The 17,566-nt window shown below is 43.8% G+C and overlaps 1 protein-coding gene across 1 annotated transcript in view; it reads right to left on the bottom strand.

Moving 5' to 3' along the window:
* Positions 1-13,936, bottom strand: part of MED13 (mediator complex subunit 13) — a 52,222-nt gene extending 38,286 nt beyond the window's left edge. Inside the window, exons 1-3 of the mRNA XM_008492339.2 lie at positions 12,254-13,936; positions 9,926-10,160; positions 599-767 (exon numbers count right to left, since the gene is read on the bottom strand). Of these exons, the coding sequence (XP_008490561.1) occupies positions 599-767; positions 9,926-10,160; positions 12,254-12,319 (470 nt within the window). The 5' untranslated portion in view covers positions 12,320-13,936. The remainder of the gene's footprint in view (positions 1-598; positions 768-9,925; positions 10,161-12,253) is intronic.
* Between the last annotated feature and the right edge of the window lie 3,630 nt (positions 13,937-17,566).

The following is a 17,566-nucleotide window of genomic DNA, read 5'->3' as shown; positions in this document are numbered from 1 at the left end:
TGGTCAAACCATGAGAATTCATTCCAATTTAAATGAAAAAAATTCTCCCTTCACCATCCTCCCCCTCAGCATGGAGGCCACACCATGTGGTGTTACCATTCCTGTAACACCAGCGTTCCCAGACACCTTCCTTCTGACCAGGAGCTGACATTTCAAATTCTTTTCTCTACATCTCCCACAGGATGTGATTTCTCCAAACCTCACACTGTGCCTGAGCAGCTCTCTGGGTCCCACTTGCTCAGAACCTTTCTCACTGTTCACAAACAGGGTCAGTGCCCTCACAACACTGGGAAGTTCAGAGCAGGACTCTTCACACAGCTGTTTTCCTCCCCTTCTAGAGGACTCTGCCTTCTTTTCCAACATCCCTGGTGTCCATGGTTTGTATACAAGTACTAATAGAGAAAAGACTGCCTATTACCTTTATTATTACTTCCTTTTGTCACAAGGAAGTTCTGGAGAACTCCAAAAGGGCAGAAAAACAAGAAAGAGCAGAGATCCAAGTTCCCAAACAAAGAGCGCTCTTAATTACACGTTTCTTCCAGCGAAGCTTACATAAACCCTACGACTTCTTTAATAAGGCAAAATAAAAACATCCTACCTTTTGTTTATAGGTTTTTCATCTTTCTCATAAGGCTTCACAAACCACTTCCCAATGCGTACAAAATTCCTGTTCATCAAACACCTCTCCAGCAGGTTGTGAACAGCTTTGAAGAGCAGAGTGCGGCACTCGTAGGAGAGACCGTTCTCCCAAACACCATCTTCTTCTTCTGTAAGGGAAAGAAAAGAAAAAAAAAGAGGATTGAATTTCATCCTATTATTTCATTCACCTAGCACAATATCCTTTTATCTCCCACAAGCTTTTAAGACATTCAGAGCATAACATGTGAGCAAAAAAAGCCTTCAACATTCAGATAATAACATGGTAATAGTGTAACTGCTAAAATAATCTGCTATAAAAATACCTTGCCTAACACACACACACACACACACACACAAAATAATTAGCAGCTATTTGTACACAAAAGGAAACAACCAGGACCAGTACCTTAGAATAGTTCAGCCTGCTAGATCACAGTGTACTCCTGATCTGTCTGCAAGGTGGCTCGTGTTTTGGGTAGGATGAATTACTTATCCTGAAGACTTAGCTGACAATTATCCTTAAAAATAAAAGTACCCAAATCCAAGCTTTTAATACATCCCAGAGTCTTAGCTGCCATTGACAGAGGAAAGCTGGGCACAAATATCATTCACCAACCAACCCTCAGTGTTCATCAATCTGCTCAAGGGCAGGGAGAAAATACCCAGATTCAGAAAACTGGTAAGAGCAGCCTGATTCTCCTCAGAAGACTCTGACAGCTGCAGGTTTTCTTTTTAATTAAAGAATAAAAATTATACTTAAGCAGGGTAGTCCCACTTTCTGATCTAAACATGGAACTGAAGAGAAAAACAGCCAGCACTGAGACAAAGGCCAGTTCATACTGAAAGCTTCTGAAGTGAAACACTGAGATCCTCTGTGCCCCACAGATCAGAGACAGGCATGGAATCTGATTTCCACAAGCCCAGTTAATTTGACAAATCAGAAAGCAAGATGCTTGACCAGAAGTTGTGATCTTCAACCACTCTGGCTCATAATCAGTGTTTGAACACAGGTTGACAAACCCCACAAGCATCACAATTATATCACAGGAGGAAAATGAGGGGAATTTGAAAGTGCTGCAGCATCTCTCACTGTGTAGGTGACATCATTCATTGCCAGCAACACATGAGCATGGAGGAGAACAGGAAAAAAACCTCCAGATCTTGTCCTTAAATTCCTGGCAGTCAGCTCTGATCTTTAGGGCTGTAGCTCCCTGTGTCTCATGTCTCACACACACCCCAAGGACCTGCTGCTGCTCTCCTTGGACCAACCCAGCAAAGCTAGAATGCTGCTTCTGTACTCCTGGTAGCAACACAGACTAGGAGACTGTCTGACACAGATAATGAGACATTTTTACTTCAGTCTCTGGATAGTCAGGGAATAATTTAGGTTGAGAGGGACCTGAGGAGATGGGAGTTACAGGAGGTTGTTTCTATCTCTCCACATCTCCAAGGCTTGGGTTCAGGTTTAGTCCCACACAACAGGTCTGAACCACAGTGACCTCTCTGTTCACATCTCCTCCACAGAGGATTTTGGGTCCACTGGTTTGCCTGATGGTCAGAAAACCTCAGGGATACAGCCCAAGTCTTTGCATTTGGAATTCCCCTTTGAAATGAGCCCCTTCACCTTTCTCTGGAAGACACTTACAAGCTCAAAAGGTTGCAACAGTATTAACTAAAGTCTCAATATCCTCAAATTAGAGAGTGTGTAGAAAACCAGACAGCTAAAGAGTTTTACTTGGGGAAAAAAAGGAAAAAAAAAAAAGCACTGAAGTTACAGATTACAATAATAATAAAAAAGCAAGACAAAAATTACAGGGAAAGGACTTTCAGGATACCATTGCAAGCAGAACATGGTGGTCATAGTTGCTAGATTCCACTCAAAGTACAGCTCCACTGAAGATTCATACTGTGAGTTAAAGGAAAATACTCCCAGTATCCTTTTCTCTGAGGGACAGAAGAAGAGTAAACAGACCTGCTCCATAATTTATAAATGAAGAGGTGTGCATCATTACAGATGAATCATTACATGAAATAACTCCCTGGTAAAGCCCAGGAAAAGCAAGGAACCACATTTCCTCCAGAAGAGACCTCACTGTGAGCTCCTCACCCTATTCCAGTTTTGAAGTCCCACAAAACCTTGTTTTTAAACCCCACCAAGCTACAAGATAACACAGTAACTCATTTCAGAAACATCAGGCAAAAAGCTTGTAACAAAAAGCAACAAAGGTCCAAAGTCAAAGGGTATAAAATGTTTGTGCCAAGAGGACAGGTTTTGTTTTGGGTTTGTTTTTTTTTTTCTCCCCCAGCTCAGAGATTTGTAGCCACACAAATGCTCTACCCTAGAGGCAGCTTTGCTGTTCAGCACCGACTGCTCAACTGGTGGCAAACAAGCAGCTCAATAGAGCAAACATTAACTACAAAGCTTAATGATATTGGACTTTAACTGCACAATAAACTCCACACCATTTCAAAGGTTAAATGGTTGGTTTCTATATGGCTCTGGTAATTTAAAACATCATTTTAAGAACATCCCCTGCATCAATTACCTATTCTAAGAGGAAATAGAAAGAGCTATTTCCAGCCTTTATGCCTAATTTTGTTTTGACATATTAGTCTTGGAATGAGGAGAAAGATGCTGAAATGGCTGAGACACTCAAGTGTGATTCAAAGCTTCTGTTTTGGTGGTCAAACTATGGACACAGAGGCTCCTCCAAGCTGCCTGAGTTTACTGCTGGAAACAGAGCTCCCAGATGAGCATATTATGGGGGGAAAGTCTAAGGCATCAGATGGAAGTTACAATTAAAAATCTAATAATTAAAAAGGCAGCACACTGTGAGCATGCCCACTGGTGAGGAAGAATGTCTGGTACCCAAAGTAAGACCTGTTCCAACTGCAGTGCATCTTGCTAGAGAAAGGGAAGGTTAAATAAGATGGCAGTTAAAGATACCTTCATTTCAGAACATTTTTTTTACATGAATTTGAACAAAAAACCAACAAAAACCCCCTAGCAGTAACTGTGTCCTGTGTCTTTTTGAAGTCATTCTTCCCCTTTTTTAGTGTGGTGGATGGAAGGAGAGAAATAAGACATCTGCTCAGACCTCCCTATTTTTAATTCTTCATTCAAATTCTATTTCTCAACAGGAGAAAATTCCCACTCCACAGAAATTGTACCAAGTAAACCATTTGTAAAAGGAGAGGAATAAACCCTTTTGTCTTCTGATCTTCCTTAAACACAGTAACTTGAGATGTTCAACCTGATAGTGATAATAAACCAAAATAAGTTGCTGACTCATTTTCAGAAGGTGTTAAGCCACAATTTCACTTCAGATAAGTGTTATCCACACAAGTGCTCTGGCAACCTGCAGGTTACAAGTATTTCATTTTTGATTAGTCCTTTTAGCTGCCCAAACCACTCAACTCCTCTGTGACATACTTGTATGTCAATCCATTAGAGAGATATTTATACACACACCATCCCACAACAACTAATTTTGTTCCCTCCCTCTCGACACCACAGAATTAGCTGAGAGTTTTCCTAAAAGATGCTAAAAATAAGCAAGAAATGAAGAATTAATGGAAACAACACCCAGGAAAAAAATAAATGTTCATACTGCACATAAATAACAAAGTTTTATCAGTCAGCAACTCCTTGAGACTCCCACCACCCAATTTTCACTGAGCAGTTGTAGGAGGCTCCTTGTGTTCTGTACTATTATGTTTTATTTGACATTCTTCATCCATTTCACCTGATGCAGTTTGATTACTGCTGATTATGAATTTTTAATTCAAGGATTACTAGCAAAGAGATTTTTGTCAGAATACAATTTTGATATTTTTAATACATTTTTCATTTCCTGAGCTACACTGAAACAAACACAATATTCAAAAGAGCATTTTCAAGAACACTCTTAAAGAATAAAGACTTTCCCCCCCCATCCTCCTGTTAACATTGAGCTGGCCACATCAGGAGGGCACTGTTGAACTTGAATATTTTTATCATACCATTAAAAACACCTTCCTAATGCTGAATGAAGCTCCAAAATAAATTATGCAAAGAAACAAATTACAGCCAAGTCTCCACTCTGGGTTACAACTGCCCTGCCCAATGACTTCAATAATGCAGAGGAAAAATCTGTTTCTTGGTATCATGATTGAGAGATGTCTTTTAAAAGCCCCACTTCCATTTCTGTCAGCATTTGACAGCATGTCAGTTCTAGAAACAGGCTGAAGCAAACCTGATTTAAACTCCATATATGAACTCAGATTACAAGGGAATTATAATAAAGCAGTGTGAAATTGCTGCTATATACAATATTGTAATAATGACAGAAGGACTTTGCTTGAAGTTTTCTGTTTAAAAAACAGATCTTTCAATTGAAATACTTCACAACTAAACAAAATTCTCCAAAGCAAGAATTACCCAGTTCACCTGAAAAATAATATCTATAATATGTGCTTTATTTCCTAAGTAAGAAGCAACAGACTGCATGTGAAAAAAGGCAGGGAATACTACTGAAAAATTCCAAAAAACCTAAAAATCCAAGGTAGAGAACTGAGGTTTGTTCCTAGGACAGCTGTATCTGTCATCTCCAGGCACTGAAGGGTCTGGATAAGAGACCAGGATGGCCAAATTAGCTGGAAAATTTCATCAACTCCAAAGCAAACCAAAAGGTGACCTCCTGTCCAAAATACCCCACTCAAAACATTCAGCACCAAGACAAAGGAGCTGCTGGAGTGCTGTGCTTTCACCAGCACCACACTGAGAGGTTCTGCACAATCTTTTTTTGGAATATTAACAATTTATAAGTGTGACCTTTTTGTAAGTGTGTAGCTGTGCCTGTTCATCAGGATAACAAGGTAATATTTTCCTTTCCCTATTCCTTGGGTGCAGTTTCCCTGGGTTGTTCTGTGCAGCCACAAGAAAAGAAAAGCTGAAAATCTTTCTGGTTACATGTTCCAATATCCTCCTCCACATGGATTTTGAGTAATTCCATATGCAGATGTATTTTACTTATGTCACTGAGTCCCCACGGAGTCACTGCTGTTATTAATACAGTTATTTTATGGCCATAACATTGTACCTACAACCAAACATGCTGCAAAGCCCTCTCTGACTGGGATAAAGGATTTTCCACCTTACTCTGTAGGTATTTTGTGTTGGTCAAAAGGAAACAAGTAAAACATCACATTCCAGCTGATACTCCCACCAAGTGACTGATTTGGCACAGTGCTTATCAGCAGTTTTGTTTGAGTGGACACAGCCCCAACGTGGGATGCTGAAAAAACACCAAAGTGTCAAAGCAACATCCATAGCCCTGCCCTGTTACACACACTGATTATGAATTTTTTAATCAAGGATTACTTGTAATCAAGGATTACTAACAAGTTGCTTAATGTGTGTTTTTTGCAAGAATACAATTTTGATATTTTAAATACATTTTTCATTTCTTCAGCTACACTGAAACAACTTCAGCTTCACCAAGCTCACATCAGGTGCAAGAGTTTCTGTAAAGGTTAAAAAGCCTTGGAAACAAAGGGTATTTTTTAATAAAAAAGCAAACCACCACCTGAATTGTCTTCCAAACTCACTTGGCTTGCAACTGGGAGGCTTTTCTGCAGGACCTCAGCCTGGTTCACACTCTGGTTTCTGTTGTATGAGAAGTCAGGGGCCACTGGATGCTGACAGCAGCACAACCTGACCCATTCACAGGTTTGTTTGGAGGTGAGGATTTCATCCAGGTGTACTGGGAATCAAACAACTGCCATGTCTTTACCATACAGTACCAAAGACAAGCACCAAGAGCCAGACCTTCCTCCTTTTTCTTTCAAAGAGCTAAGCCCAGCATTATTTTTATACCATTTTTTCCTCAGAGAAGGATGAGGGAGGCTGGTCAGCAAACAAAAACTGATTAACTTGATATATGACAGGTACAAGGAAAACTCTTTAATTTTTAAAGTAAATTAACAAGATTTAATGGACACCAGAATAAAAAAGAAAAGATGCATCTTACAGCTCACCCTTTAAAAGATGCAATTTGAAGGTCAAAGGCACACAGAAGCATTCCCCTATCCCAGCATTAATCAAATTGTAACCATTTCCTTGGGACTCTCTCTTGTACATAATTCATACCCAACTGTTCCCAGGTTTGAAACCATCTACTGCCAATTAAAAAAAAAATAAATCCAAGTGTATAGAGCACCATTTTAACAAAAGAAAGAGCCTATCTAATAAAATAACTGCTGATCAGATCAGTGAGAGGCCACTGCCTTCTGAAATCTGAAGAGATGTCCTACTTTAAGGTTTGACTGCAGGAATTACTATAATCAAGCCTCACTGTCACAACAAAAACATTAACTCAGAGGTTGTTAGAGGATAAAATAACATTTCACTAACTTCTGTCTGCCTCTAGCTACGTTGGGGTAGAAACAGACTTATGGGTTTTTGGTATACATACAGTAAATATGCTCCTAGGGAAAGAAGGAAAAAAAAATGACTGAGTGAAGTCAATATTACTGATCAATCAGCATCTCTGAACAAGTCTCCTTGTGACATGCCCCCAGGCAACAACAAACCCTGACCATCAACAAGACAGTTATCCAAGGCTTGATATGAGGCTTCAGATATAGCCAGTAGCAGGCACTCAAACATATCTCCAGGGCAGAGAAGGAACTTTTAGAATGTACAGGACCAAGAGAGATTTATTTTTTTTTTTTTAAATCTGATACACATAAGATGCCCAACCACAAAACTGAACGTTCACATTGGAAGTGAACTTGGGAAGGGGACAAAAAGATCCTTGAAGGCTGCCACATTCCACATCCCCAAGGGTTGATAACCAAGCTGTGATCCAGACACTGAGCATCCATTGTTCAGTGAAACTACAAATCACACACAAAAAAAGGTCAAAACTGGCAAAATACCTCTCCCTAACAGGCACAGTTTCATACTAAAGGAAGCCAAACTCACAAGTTATGAATGTTGCTCTGGCATATTTCTAGCTACAGCTCATTCAAGGCCTGCTTCCCCAAGAGCAGTCTGTCCTGAGGCAATAAAAACCAGACCTGCCTGCTGCAAGCCCCCTCTGCCCCCCTCACCCTGTTCTTCAGGGCAATTCTTCACCTACCTCCTAGAAAAGTTCTAAATGAGGCAGCACCTTAAGAGTCAGCAGCAAACAATTTCCAATCAATTTCACAGGTAAGAAGCCAGAGCCAGGAAGTCATTTCTCTTTCCCATTGAAAATGTAACAAGCAATCATTGGGAGAAAAGGGAGATGTCAATTACTGGGAGAAATTGTCCACCAATGAAAAAAATCCATCAGGTCTGGGACAAAGGTCAGATAACAGTGCTTGGGTTGGGCCAGAATTCTTTTTGAGATGAGGTTCACATTTAGGATTTTGTGTAACAGGGAAAAAGTGCAGGTGCAGCCACTCCTCAGCCCTCTCCTCCCCAGTCTGGCTGATGAATCTTTTTATCAGCTTCTGGTGGAAGAGCCAAGCAGCCTAAGATACCTTAAGAGATGATAATGTCTCTTTTTAATTAAAAAGGAGACCAAAACATGCCTGCAAAACCCAGGATGCCATTTACATCCACAGGCAGCAGCCTCAGGAGTGATCAGGTAGAAAATGCACAAGAGCAAGACACAGTCTAACAAAGTGCAAACATCCACAGGTGACCCAAAACAATTGCAAAAATATGGCTGGGAGACTCTAATCCTCTCCTTTCTCTCCCTTATACCCTAAGAGAGGTTAAGAGTTGTTAAGTACCTGGAATGAGAGACCTGCACAAAAGTCTGATTCCACAGAAGGGTAAAACACTGCTGGAAAAGCTCAGCTACAACACATCACAGTTTTCCTAAGGTACCCCTGACCTGCATCACTGGCAGATTCAAGAGAGGATGCAAAGAAAGTTGCTCAAACAAATAATTCTCATAGGCAGCTAATGCAGAAATGCCCTCTCCAAATGGCTTCACTTTTATTGGGTCTCCCACTCAAAAAATAATGTCACCTCTTTGCCCCAATTTAATCCCAGCAGCCAAGAGCATGCAGAATTTACACAGACACTTTCACACAGGCCCAGGCCAAAAATAGCATTCAGTCTAAATTACATTTCAGTCATACAAAGGATGAACCCTGCAGGTCAAGATTGAGGTTATTCATAGGGCAAAATAAGGACACCATAAAAGCAGTAAAGTATCAAGCAACCTGCAAGCTAAGTGCCATTTAAGATGCAAAGAAATAAACACCATTTAGAGCACCAATTGTTTTTCAGATTGTTTTTGTAGGAAAACTCCACACACTATTAAATTGTTTCAGAATTTCCTCAGTGCCACTTCAGACCTGTATTTGTTCTTCAGCTTATCCACAAACACAGGCAGCAGGAACAATTTCTGGTTACCAGGTCACCAAACCTTGGTCTCATTTTACACTTCAGTAATCTGAATACTGTACATTATTTGAAAGGAAATTGGAGTGATGTGACCTTTTTTTTTTTTTCCTCTCTTGCTAGAATTAGTGCAGTCTCACCCCCAGACTTAACACAGTTTAAAAACCCAACTTGGTCACCTTACTGATAAGAAAGCCATCTAACTTTGGGAACTGAGATCAACAAGTAAAGCATTTTCAAGACAAGGTGCCAAATCTGAAGTACAGCATTCTGGAAAAATACAAATATTGTCAGTCTTTAAAAAGCCTAAGTCTGAGAGGAGGTACAAGTTCAAAGCACTGGGAAAGGGGGAGAGAGAAACCATAAAATACAAGGTTTGGGGATTCCTATGCAATTTCAGTTTCACACACCTTCTTTTGAGGGCTTCTCACTGATGATTTGACTTCCAAACAAAACAACTCCACATGGTTCAAAAGTTGCCCAGATCTCTACAGTTCTTATTAAACAGTAAAACTGAGTTTACTATTTAAGAGCTTGAAAGTTCTAATTGCCCAACAAAAAACCACGTTTAAGACATCACTCTTGACATCACGTCTTGAACACAGGGACAGCTTTCTCGTGAAGAAGCTGCCAAATTCCATGGGCTTGGTTTTTTTAAAGAAAAAGGTAGGAAGCAAAAACTTGGATTACTAGATTTTCAAACAACAAACCCACCTCAACACAGGCAGTAGCTGTTTGATCACTGCACTGCTGCTGTAATTTGGTGCAGACTGTAGCAAGAGATTTATCTTATCTACAGCCAACAGAGCATCTGCTCCAGTTTTTCTAAGGGCTGGCAGAAGACAAGTCCTGAGGAACAGAATCCTTTCACTGACCAAAAAGAAGGAGTTTGTTTCCTCCTACCTGAGAGATCATGATGAATAAGGTCAGCAAAGTTGGGGTCATCCCCCCACCAGAATATCCACAGCTCCCTGCGGCCGGGTCTTTGGTCTCGGCGCCACACGCTGAGCACGTCGGCCTTGAGACAGCGACTGAAACTGCTCAGAATTGGGTCCTCCTCTGTCACTGGGAAGAGGATTGGGGCAGATGTTGGACCCTGCCACACGTAGCGTTTCCATTTAATCCCAGTTAGATCAGCCTAAAAGGGGAGAAAAGGAGCAACTGTCAGGCAGTGGGATGGGTAGACCCCCAGCAGAAACGTCCAGTGACAAGAAGCTGATGGCAGAGGAAGAAGAGGAAGAAAGGAAGGTTCAATCAATCCAATAAAATTTAACAGAGAAAATTTTCTCTTTAAACCCAGAAACCATGCTTTTAAAGTTTTGTGTGCTTCAGAACCCCAGCCTGGAAATAATCAGGCACCCTGCTTTAAAATCCCCTTGAATAAATGCAGTCAAGCAAGAGCTGTTCATTTTCACTGCAGCTTTAAGATTACAGAGAGCAAAGTCAGATTTTATTTAAAAATGTGAAAGACAAGTGAATAATGTAATGATTTCCAGGCTGGAATTGTCTAATCTACTAAAGACTTGCCTTAGCAAAGAACATCTTCCTTTTTGCTTATGCATACACTACCTTTCCAATCCAAGATTACCATAGCAAGTCTCACTCAATGCATTCTCCCTACTTCTACTACTCTGGAAAATTACACAAGTTTCCCCACTGTAAAATATTCCCTATATTTCACACACAAAGCCTCTCAACTACACTTATTTTACCCAGAGCTGTAACTTCCAGAATTTAAATCCTATTTTTACCAGCAGATTATACATCAGACTTGCATCCACGTTATGATCCACTTAATTCTCTTTTAGGCAAAAATTCGTCTGACTTTATGAAGTCAAAGTGTTTCTACTGTATGTGAGGAGCAACAGACAATTCCTGAATTATCTCCAATGCAATTCCATACCAACTTCTAGCCTTATGTTTTGTCACACAGGGAAAGTCACCTTAAGGCAGGCAGGGGAGACTTTACCCCTGGGGTCTCTTTGAGAAGGGAGAAGAAAGTTGGATGGTACTTGGTTAAGAAATCACTATTTTTATTTTTTTTTTCTTCCCAATGTGACCACACACAAAAGGTTACTGCAACATTTAAACCTAACATGGCAGCCTTTCCACCTCCAGAAGGAGAAGCAATCTGAGGAAAGGTTAGGAGGAGGCTGCAACAGTTGATACTTTAGAAGGACTTTAAGATTTTAGAATGCATTAGGAGTAGGGAGCTGCAGGCCTGATGCAGGCTGCAGACACATTCAGGCTCTCCAGATTCCCCTCCATCCAAAAATATTAGCAGCACAGTTTGGCACAGGTTTTATTTATAGCAGTCTCTAGAATAATAAGTATCAGGCAGTCATCTAAGATGAGCTAATCTGCGTTAAAAAGCAGATGAAACAGCTCAGCACAGCCAGCAAAAAAATTGCATCACAGCCCAGTTAAATCAGATTTACTTTGAGAGCTCCCAAACCCAACAATTTGATCGATTTCGTATTTGGGTGTAAAAAGGCTACAAAATGGTGCAGAACAAAACGCAGGATAGCAGAAGTGCAACCACCAAAAGCAGACTTCCAGAATAAATTAAATAATAATAATAATATAAAAAAATTTAAAAAAAAACCAAGCAGGAAAAAGAGATCAGTTTAAAAGCATGGATGAAGGGAGGCTTCGGCTCAGATTCTCCCGGGATGTCAGGAGTGGGGAGAGAAAAGAGAAAGTTCCCCGAGCTGTGGGGTCTGCAAAGCAAGAAGAGCAGCAATCCCCTCCTTACCTCCTGCCAGGAATCTCACCCTGAGAGGCAAGAGAGGGGAAGGCAGGGAGAAGAGAAGTTGCAGGCGAGGAAAAAGGGAAGGAAAAGGCGAGTTGCAGGGAGGAGAGTACCCAGGAAGAAAAGCGGAGGGAGGGGCGAGGCGAGACAGACAGCGATGGAGGGGGAACCAGAGGGGCATGGGAGAGTTGGCTGGCTCCAGGCAGGGCCTACTCCGAGGACTCATCCAACAGAAGCTATGCTAAAAATGGCTGCTTTGCTTCCACTACCCCTTCCTCCCCTCCCCCCCACCCCAAAAAGAAGGAAAAAAAAAAAAAAAAAAAAAGCGCACAACACACAGACACAAAAAAAACCCCAAACCAAAACACACACACACACAAAAAAAAATTAAAAAAAATTTAAAAAAAACCAAAACACCAAAAAAACCCCCAAACCCTCCTCTTTCAGCCCGTGCCCGCCGCCCCTGTGCCGAGACTCACCAGGCAGAAGAGGTTGGAATGGCAATCCTCCAGGCTGGCCCCGTTCGGCACGAAGCAGGAACTCATCCTCACAGCCACAACCCACACGCCATTATCCCACAGCCTCCGACAAGAAAGAAAGAGACAGACAGAGAGCGAGAGAGAGCGAGAGAGAGAGAGAGAGACAGACACCGAGAGGGAACGGGGGGAGGGGGACGATGCAGACGCACAAATAATAATACAATTAAATAAGGGATTTACATAGGGACACACACGCAGGAGAAATAGTGGCAGGGCGAATCACCCGGGAGGAAAGTGGTATCGGAGAGAGGGGGGGGGGGGGGGAAGGTAAAAAAACAAATAATATATATTAAAAAAATTATAATTAAAAAAAAATAATTTTTTTTTTTAAAGAGAAACTCGCAACGTTTTCCCTTCTTCTGGATACGAAACGGGGAAGGGGGAAAAGGGGGGGTGAAGCCACCCTGGAAGGGGAGAACAGAAAGAGGGAGGTGGTAAGTAATCCAACGACGGGAGATTAAGATCAAAATCCTCCCTGTTCCTCTTGTCTTCTCATTCGCATAAGGAAGGGAGGGAGAGGAGGTGAGGTGAAGGGGTAATTGATCCAACAAGAGAATAAAAATGGGGTAATTAATCCAGGGGGGCTAGGGGTAAAAATCAGTTGACATCCCTCCTTCCTCTCTTCTCGGATGCCAAGCGAGAGAAGTAGGAAAAAATAAATAATCCAGTGGGGGCGATTAATCCAGAAACCTCCCTCCTCTTCCTCCTGCTTCTGTAGTCATCAGATGGGAAAGGGGCAAATTGTGGAATGACTGGGAAGGATGGGAGAGAGAAAAATCCAGGCTCGTCTCTTCAGAGTCCGAGGGCAACAGGGTGGGGAGGGGAGGGGGAGAGGGAAAGGGGGGGGGGAAGAGTCAGATTCTTCTCCCCTGCTCCAAAAAATATTCCAAATAAATTAAAATTTAAAATCGTAAAAACAAACTTCAGAGGCCACAAGCAAGGCGAGCCTGAAGAATTCCTAAAGGCAGGAGAAGAAAAATTTCCTGTGGTGTACCCCAAAAAAACATCTGCGGGGGCAGGGGAGGGGGGGAAAGGGATTCCTTGAGAGAGAAAGGCCGCAAAAAGTCTCCTCAGCAGCCCAGCAGGGGATTAAATTCCCCTGTGGAAAACCCCCCTCCCCAAAAAGAGATCCTCTTCGCAGAGAGGGCGAAAGCAAAATATCCTGTAAAAAATCCTTCCGTGGGGAAAGGAGGGAGTGGGGGGGAGAGGGGTGGAAGGAGGGAATCGCGGGTGACCCTCGAAGTCTCTTCGGGGAAGGATGGAGGAGTCTCCCGGAGGCCGATCCCCAGTCTTTTCGGGGCAGGAGGAAGGGGTAAATCGCAGAATGTCTTCAGGGAGGTTCGACACCCCCCCCCCTCTCCCCCCAAAACTGTCCTCCGGGGCTGAAGGAGCCCCACAAAGTCCACAGGGCTGGGCGGGTCTCTTCAGGGGAGCCCGGACCCCGCCAAGTTACCGCCGAGAGATGGAGGAAGGGGGGGGATCCGGGGCAGGGAGGGTCCCCTCCACCCCGCCGAACCCCCAAGATCCCTGCGAGCAGGGAGGGAGAGGGGTGCGAAGGTGAGGCGGGGAGGGACCAGCCTCACAAAAAAAAAAAAAAAAAAAAAAAAAAAAATAAAAAAGGAAAAAAAAAAAAAAAAGGAAAAAAAAAAACCGGGGAGGGGAAGAAAAATATAAAATAAAGATAGTCTTCAATCGGAGCAGTCTCTTCAGCGGGGGGAGGAAAGCGAACCCCAAGAGCCCCGCGGCGGGGCGGGGGCCCCCGCTCTCCTCAGGTGAGGGGGCTCCGGGAGGGCCGCGGGAAGGTTCCGCGCCGCCCCGCTGCGGCGTCCCCGCGGGGGCAGTGGGCGGAGGGGCCCCCTCCCCGAGCTCTCCTCGGGAGGGCGGGGAGGCGACGGCCGAACCCCGGTCTTTCCTGAGGCGGAAGGGCCGCGGGGGAAGGGGTCGCAGCCCTCCCCCACACAGAATTCCCGGACCCGCCGTGCGCCGAGACACAGGGACGCGGCGGCCGCTGCTGCTGCTGCTGCTGCTGCTGCTGCTGCTGCTGCTGGCGGAGTCTCGGTGCCCCCCAAAGCCCCCGCCGCTGGGTCTCCTCCTCGTTTGCCCTCAGCGGTGCCTCTGTCGGCGGCTGCCCGGCCGCGGCATCCTGGTCAGCCCGCTCCCCCTCAGCGAGTCTCCCCCATGTCGCGTCGCGGCCGGAGCGGGGAGGGGGAGTGAGGGAGGGAATGAGTGAGGGGGGGAGGGAGGATTCTTCCCCCGTTTAATTCCGAGCCCCTTTTTCTTTAATGGCGGCCGCAGGGACGAGAGTCGGGGCCCCCCTGCCGCGCTCTCATTGGCCGCCGCGTCGTCACGTGGCCCCGCACCGCCATGGCCGCCGCCGCTGCTGGGGGGGAGGCGGGGGCTGTGGCGCAGCGCGGCCGCTGGGGGCGTCCCGGGCGCTGCGGAGCCGCCCGGCTTCCCCGTTGGGACAGCGCCATCTAGCGGCCGCGCTGCAGAAGGACATCGAGGAGCGGAGGTCGCGGGTTCGAGTCCCGCCGCACCCCAGTTCCCGCAGCCCGAGTTTCGTTGTCTCCCCGGTACTCCCCACCCCGCCCCGTCGTGACGCCCATCCGTTCGTGGGGGTCGTTTTGGGGGTGTTTGTCACCCCCCCAGCGCTGCTGGTCAGCTCCCGGGCCAAAGTTCGAGCCCGTCCCAGCAGCAAAGCCAACCCCGGGTTTGGCTCCTCTTGCACTAATTGCAGGTCTTGGCAGAGGCTTCCCCAGCTCTGGGCTCAATACCCTGTTGGGGCTTTGCAAATGCCACGCTGTGCCTCTCGAGAGCCTTTTAAAAAAAGATCTGCAGGTCTTCAGAAAGCTGGCATTAATATTTAACACAAGCCTTAATGCTGTCACCACTCGTGCTGCCATCGCAGCTGCCAGAGCAGAACTGTGCTCCAAAATTCCATTTTTTTTTCCATGCATACATCCTGTGCCGTTTGTGAGGATGAAGGAGGTGTTGTCTCTGTTACTACACGCACAGATTTGCAGGAGGACTTTGAGATTATTCCGAATTAAGATGCTACAGTGAGAGGGAAAGCTATTTTTGAGACATTACGTATCTCATATTCCATATTCATTTCCTATGCAGTGGTTTGCATCTCCAATGTTGGAAAACGTGGAGAAATTTCAGGCTACTCTACGCATTATTTTCCTCTGGCTGTAAAGTTGAAGTGAAAAATACACACCAGGGTAAAGGGTCTAAAGTAGAAGAAAGACTTGACTGTCTCAGCTAACATGACATTCGCATTAAAATGGGATCTGTTCCTGCAACAGCAGCACATTGCATCACAACTATGCAACGTGATGATGTTTCAAAGGCCCTGCAAATTATTTCAGGACTTGGGAAGCAGACGAGCAGCAAATGTCTTGACAGAGTAGGAGGAAAGAAGGACACTCTATAAATAAATTTATGTGATAAGTTAAAAAAAAAAAAAATCAAAAAGTGACACTAGGTATTTTCACCGAGAGAAACTTTGAAGATTTACTCACACTACGACTATTTTTGTCTGTCAGTGTAGGCAAGCAAGATTCTTCTTTTTATCTAAATAGAACCAGAGTATTTTTAACACAGGAGATTCATTCCCTCACTGCTCATCAAAACACAGCAGCTGGGGACGGGGAGGGGGCACATGGAACCAAACCCCTCCCCAAGCAGAGCAGATGGTTTTCCCTGGGGTGGCTGCAGATGAGGATCATGGTGTGAGGAGGGTTCTGTGCTGCTGTGGGTGCTGAGGGGCACAGGAAGGTCCTACCCAAAGTTTCAGTGAGCAGATTTGGTGGTTAAATTATCAGAGAGAGGTTATCAAGTCACAACTCCCAAAGGAGAAATCCAATGCTTTGGAGGAAATAAAAAAAACAAGCAGTATTCAGCATTAGTAGACAAGAACAGGGATGGTTTTCCCTCTGTGAGGGAAATGAACCAGTTGGGATGGGATAAAGGGAACAGAAATCCAGCCCGATGCTTCAGCGTGGGCCTGAAGCTCAGCAAATGGCATCTTCCATTTCCTCCTTGATTTCAGGGTGACACCAAACTTTCAGGAGCTGAGAATCCATTTCTTATACCTGAAACAGCACAGCTCAGAGTCTAGAAGAGAAGATCAGCCCAGTGTCCAGCACTGCCTTTGGCACCCATCCATTTCTCAGTTTTGAGGAACCAGCCCCTCTGTCTCAGTTTATTTATCTGTAAAATGCACCTTGTAATCTGGTTCATTAGTACTCACACAGTGAGAACTCACACAGGACCCCAAAGTAAATTGCAGAACATGACTTTCTTCAGTAAGCATAAATACAGGATAAAGAATTAATAAAGTACTGACAAAACAGGGTTCTTAGTTATCATCTCTGCAGCTTCCAGAAGTGCATTAAGTGCATAATTAGCATCTGTCACATGTAGCCTTTTCCTTCCTTCTCCCTAGAAGGAAACTGCATGAAGAAATTGTAATGTAAATGTTATTATTTTCATTCATGTTAGGAATGAAGCAGTCACCTGAGTTAGTGCTCGATCTCAGGATCTTTGTGTAATACAAACTTTATCAGTTAAAAAATTGCTACTGATGCAATTTAAAGATTAACTTGTGTTCTGGAAAGAAAACAGTAGAGAGGGTGAGATGATCCCTGTTGCATCACATGAAAACCAGTGGAATTGTTAGTAAAAAGTAACCCAAGTTACTTGTCCTGGTCACTATATCCTTACACTCTCACAAAGCAGTAAGGGATGGAGACTTTCTCCTTTTAATCATGAGCATTTATTTTGAAAAGAACAGACACATTTTGAAAAACATCTAAACAAAAAGGAGGACTTCATGTTGCTTTTTCATTCACATTACATGATACTCCACTGCTGAATATAGAAAACCAGCACAATATAGAAAACTACAGCATGTAGTGAACCTCTGCAGACTAACTTAAAAGATGCTCCCCTTTAGAAGACTAAAAAGAAAGAAATGCAGCTTAAGAACAACAGCAACATGAAAAGCAGTGACATTATTCAGCCTTTGATTTCCATTCAGACTATCAACTAAATTTCCACAGTTTTTCTACTCAATTAGCTCAAAGAAAATTGATCTTATAGGCTTGAAGGTATTGCCAGCATCCTGAGCAGGCTGCATGCTAAAACTTCAGCCACAGAGGTGGTAATTATTGTAATTGGTCCATGTGAAGCAAATCTATCCAGCAGTACAGAGTTCAAACTCATGCCAGTCTGTCTTTAGTTGGCACT

The sequence above is a fragment of the Calypte anna genome, chromosome 19 (assembly GCF_003957555.1).
Source record: "Calypte anna isolate BGI_N300 chromosome 19, bCalAnn1_v1.p, whole genome shotgun sequence".
NCBI classification, from domain to species: Eukaryota; Metazoa; Chordata; class Aves; order Apodiformes; family Trochilidae; genus Calypte; species Calypte anna.
Note: the sequence above shows the minus strand (reverse complement) of the source record. Positions and strands in the feature narration are given on the sequence as shown.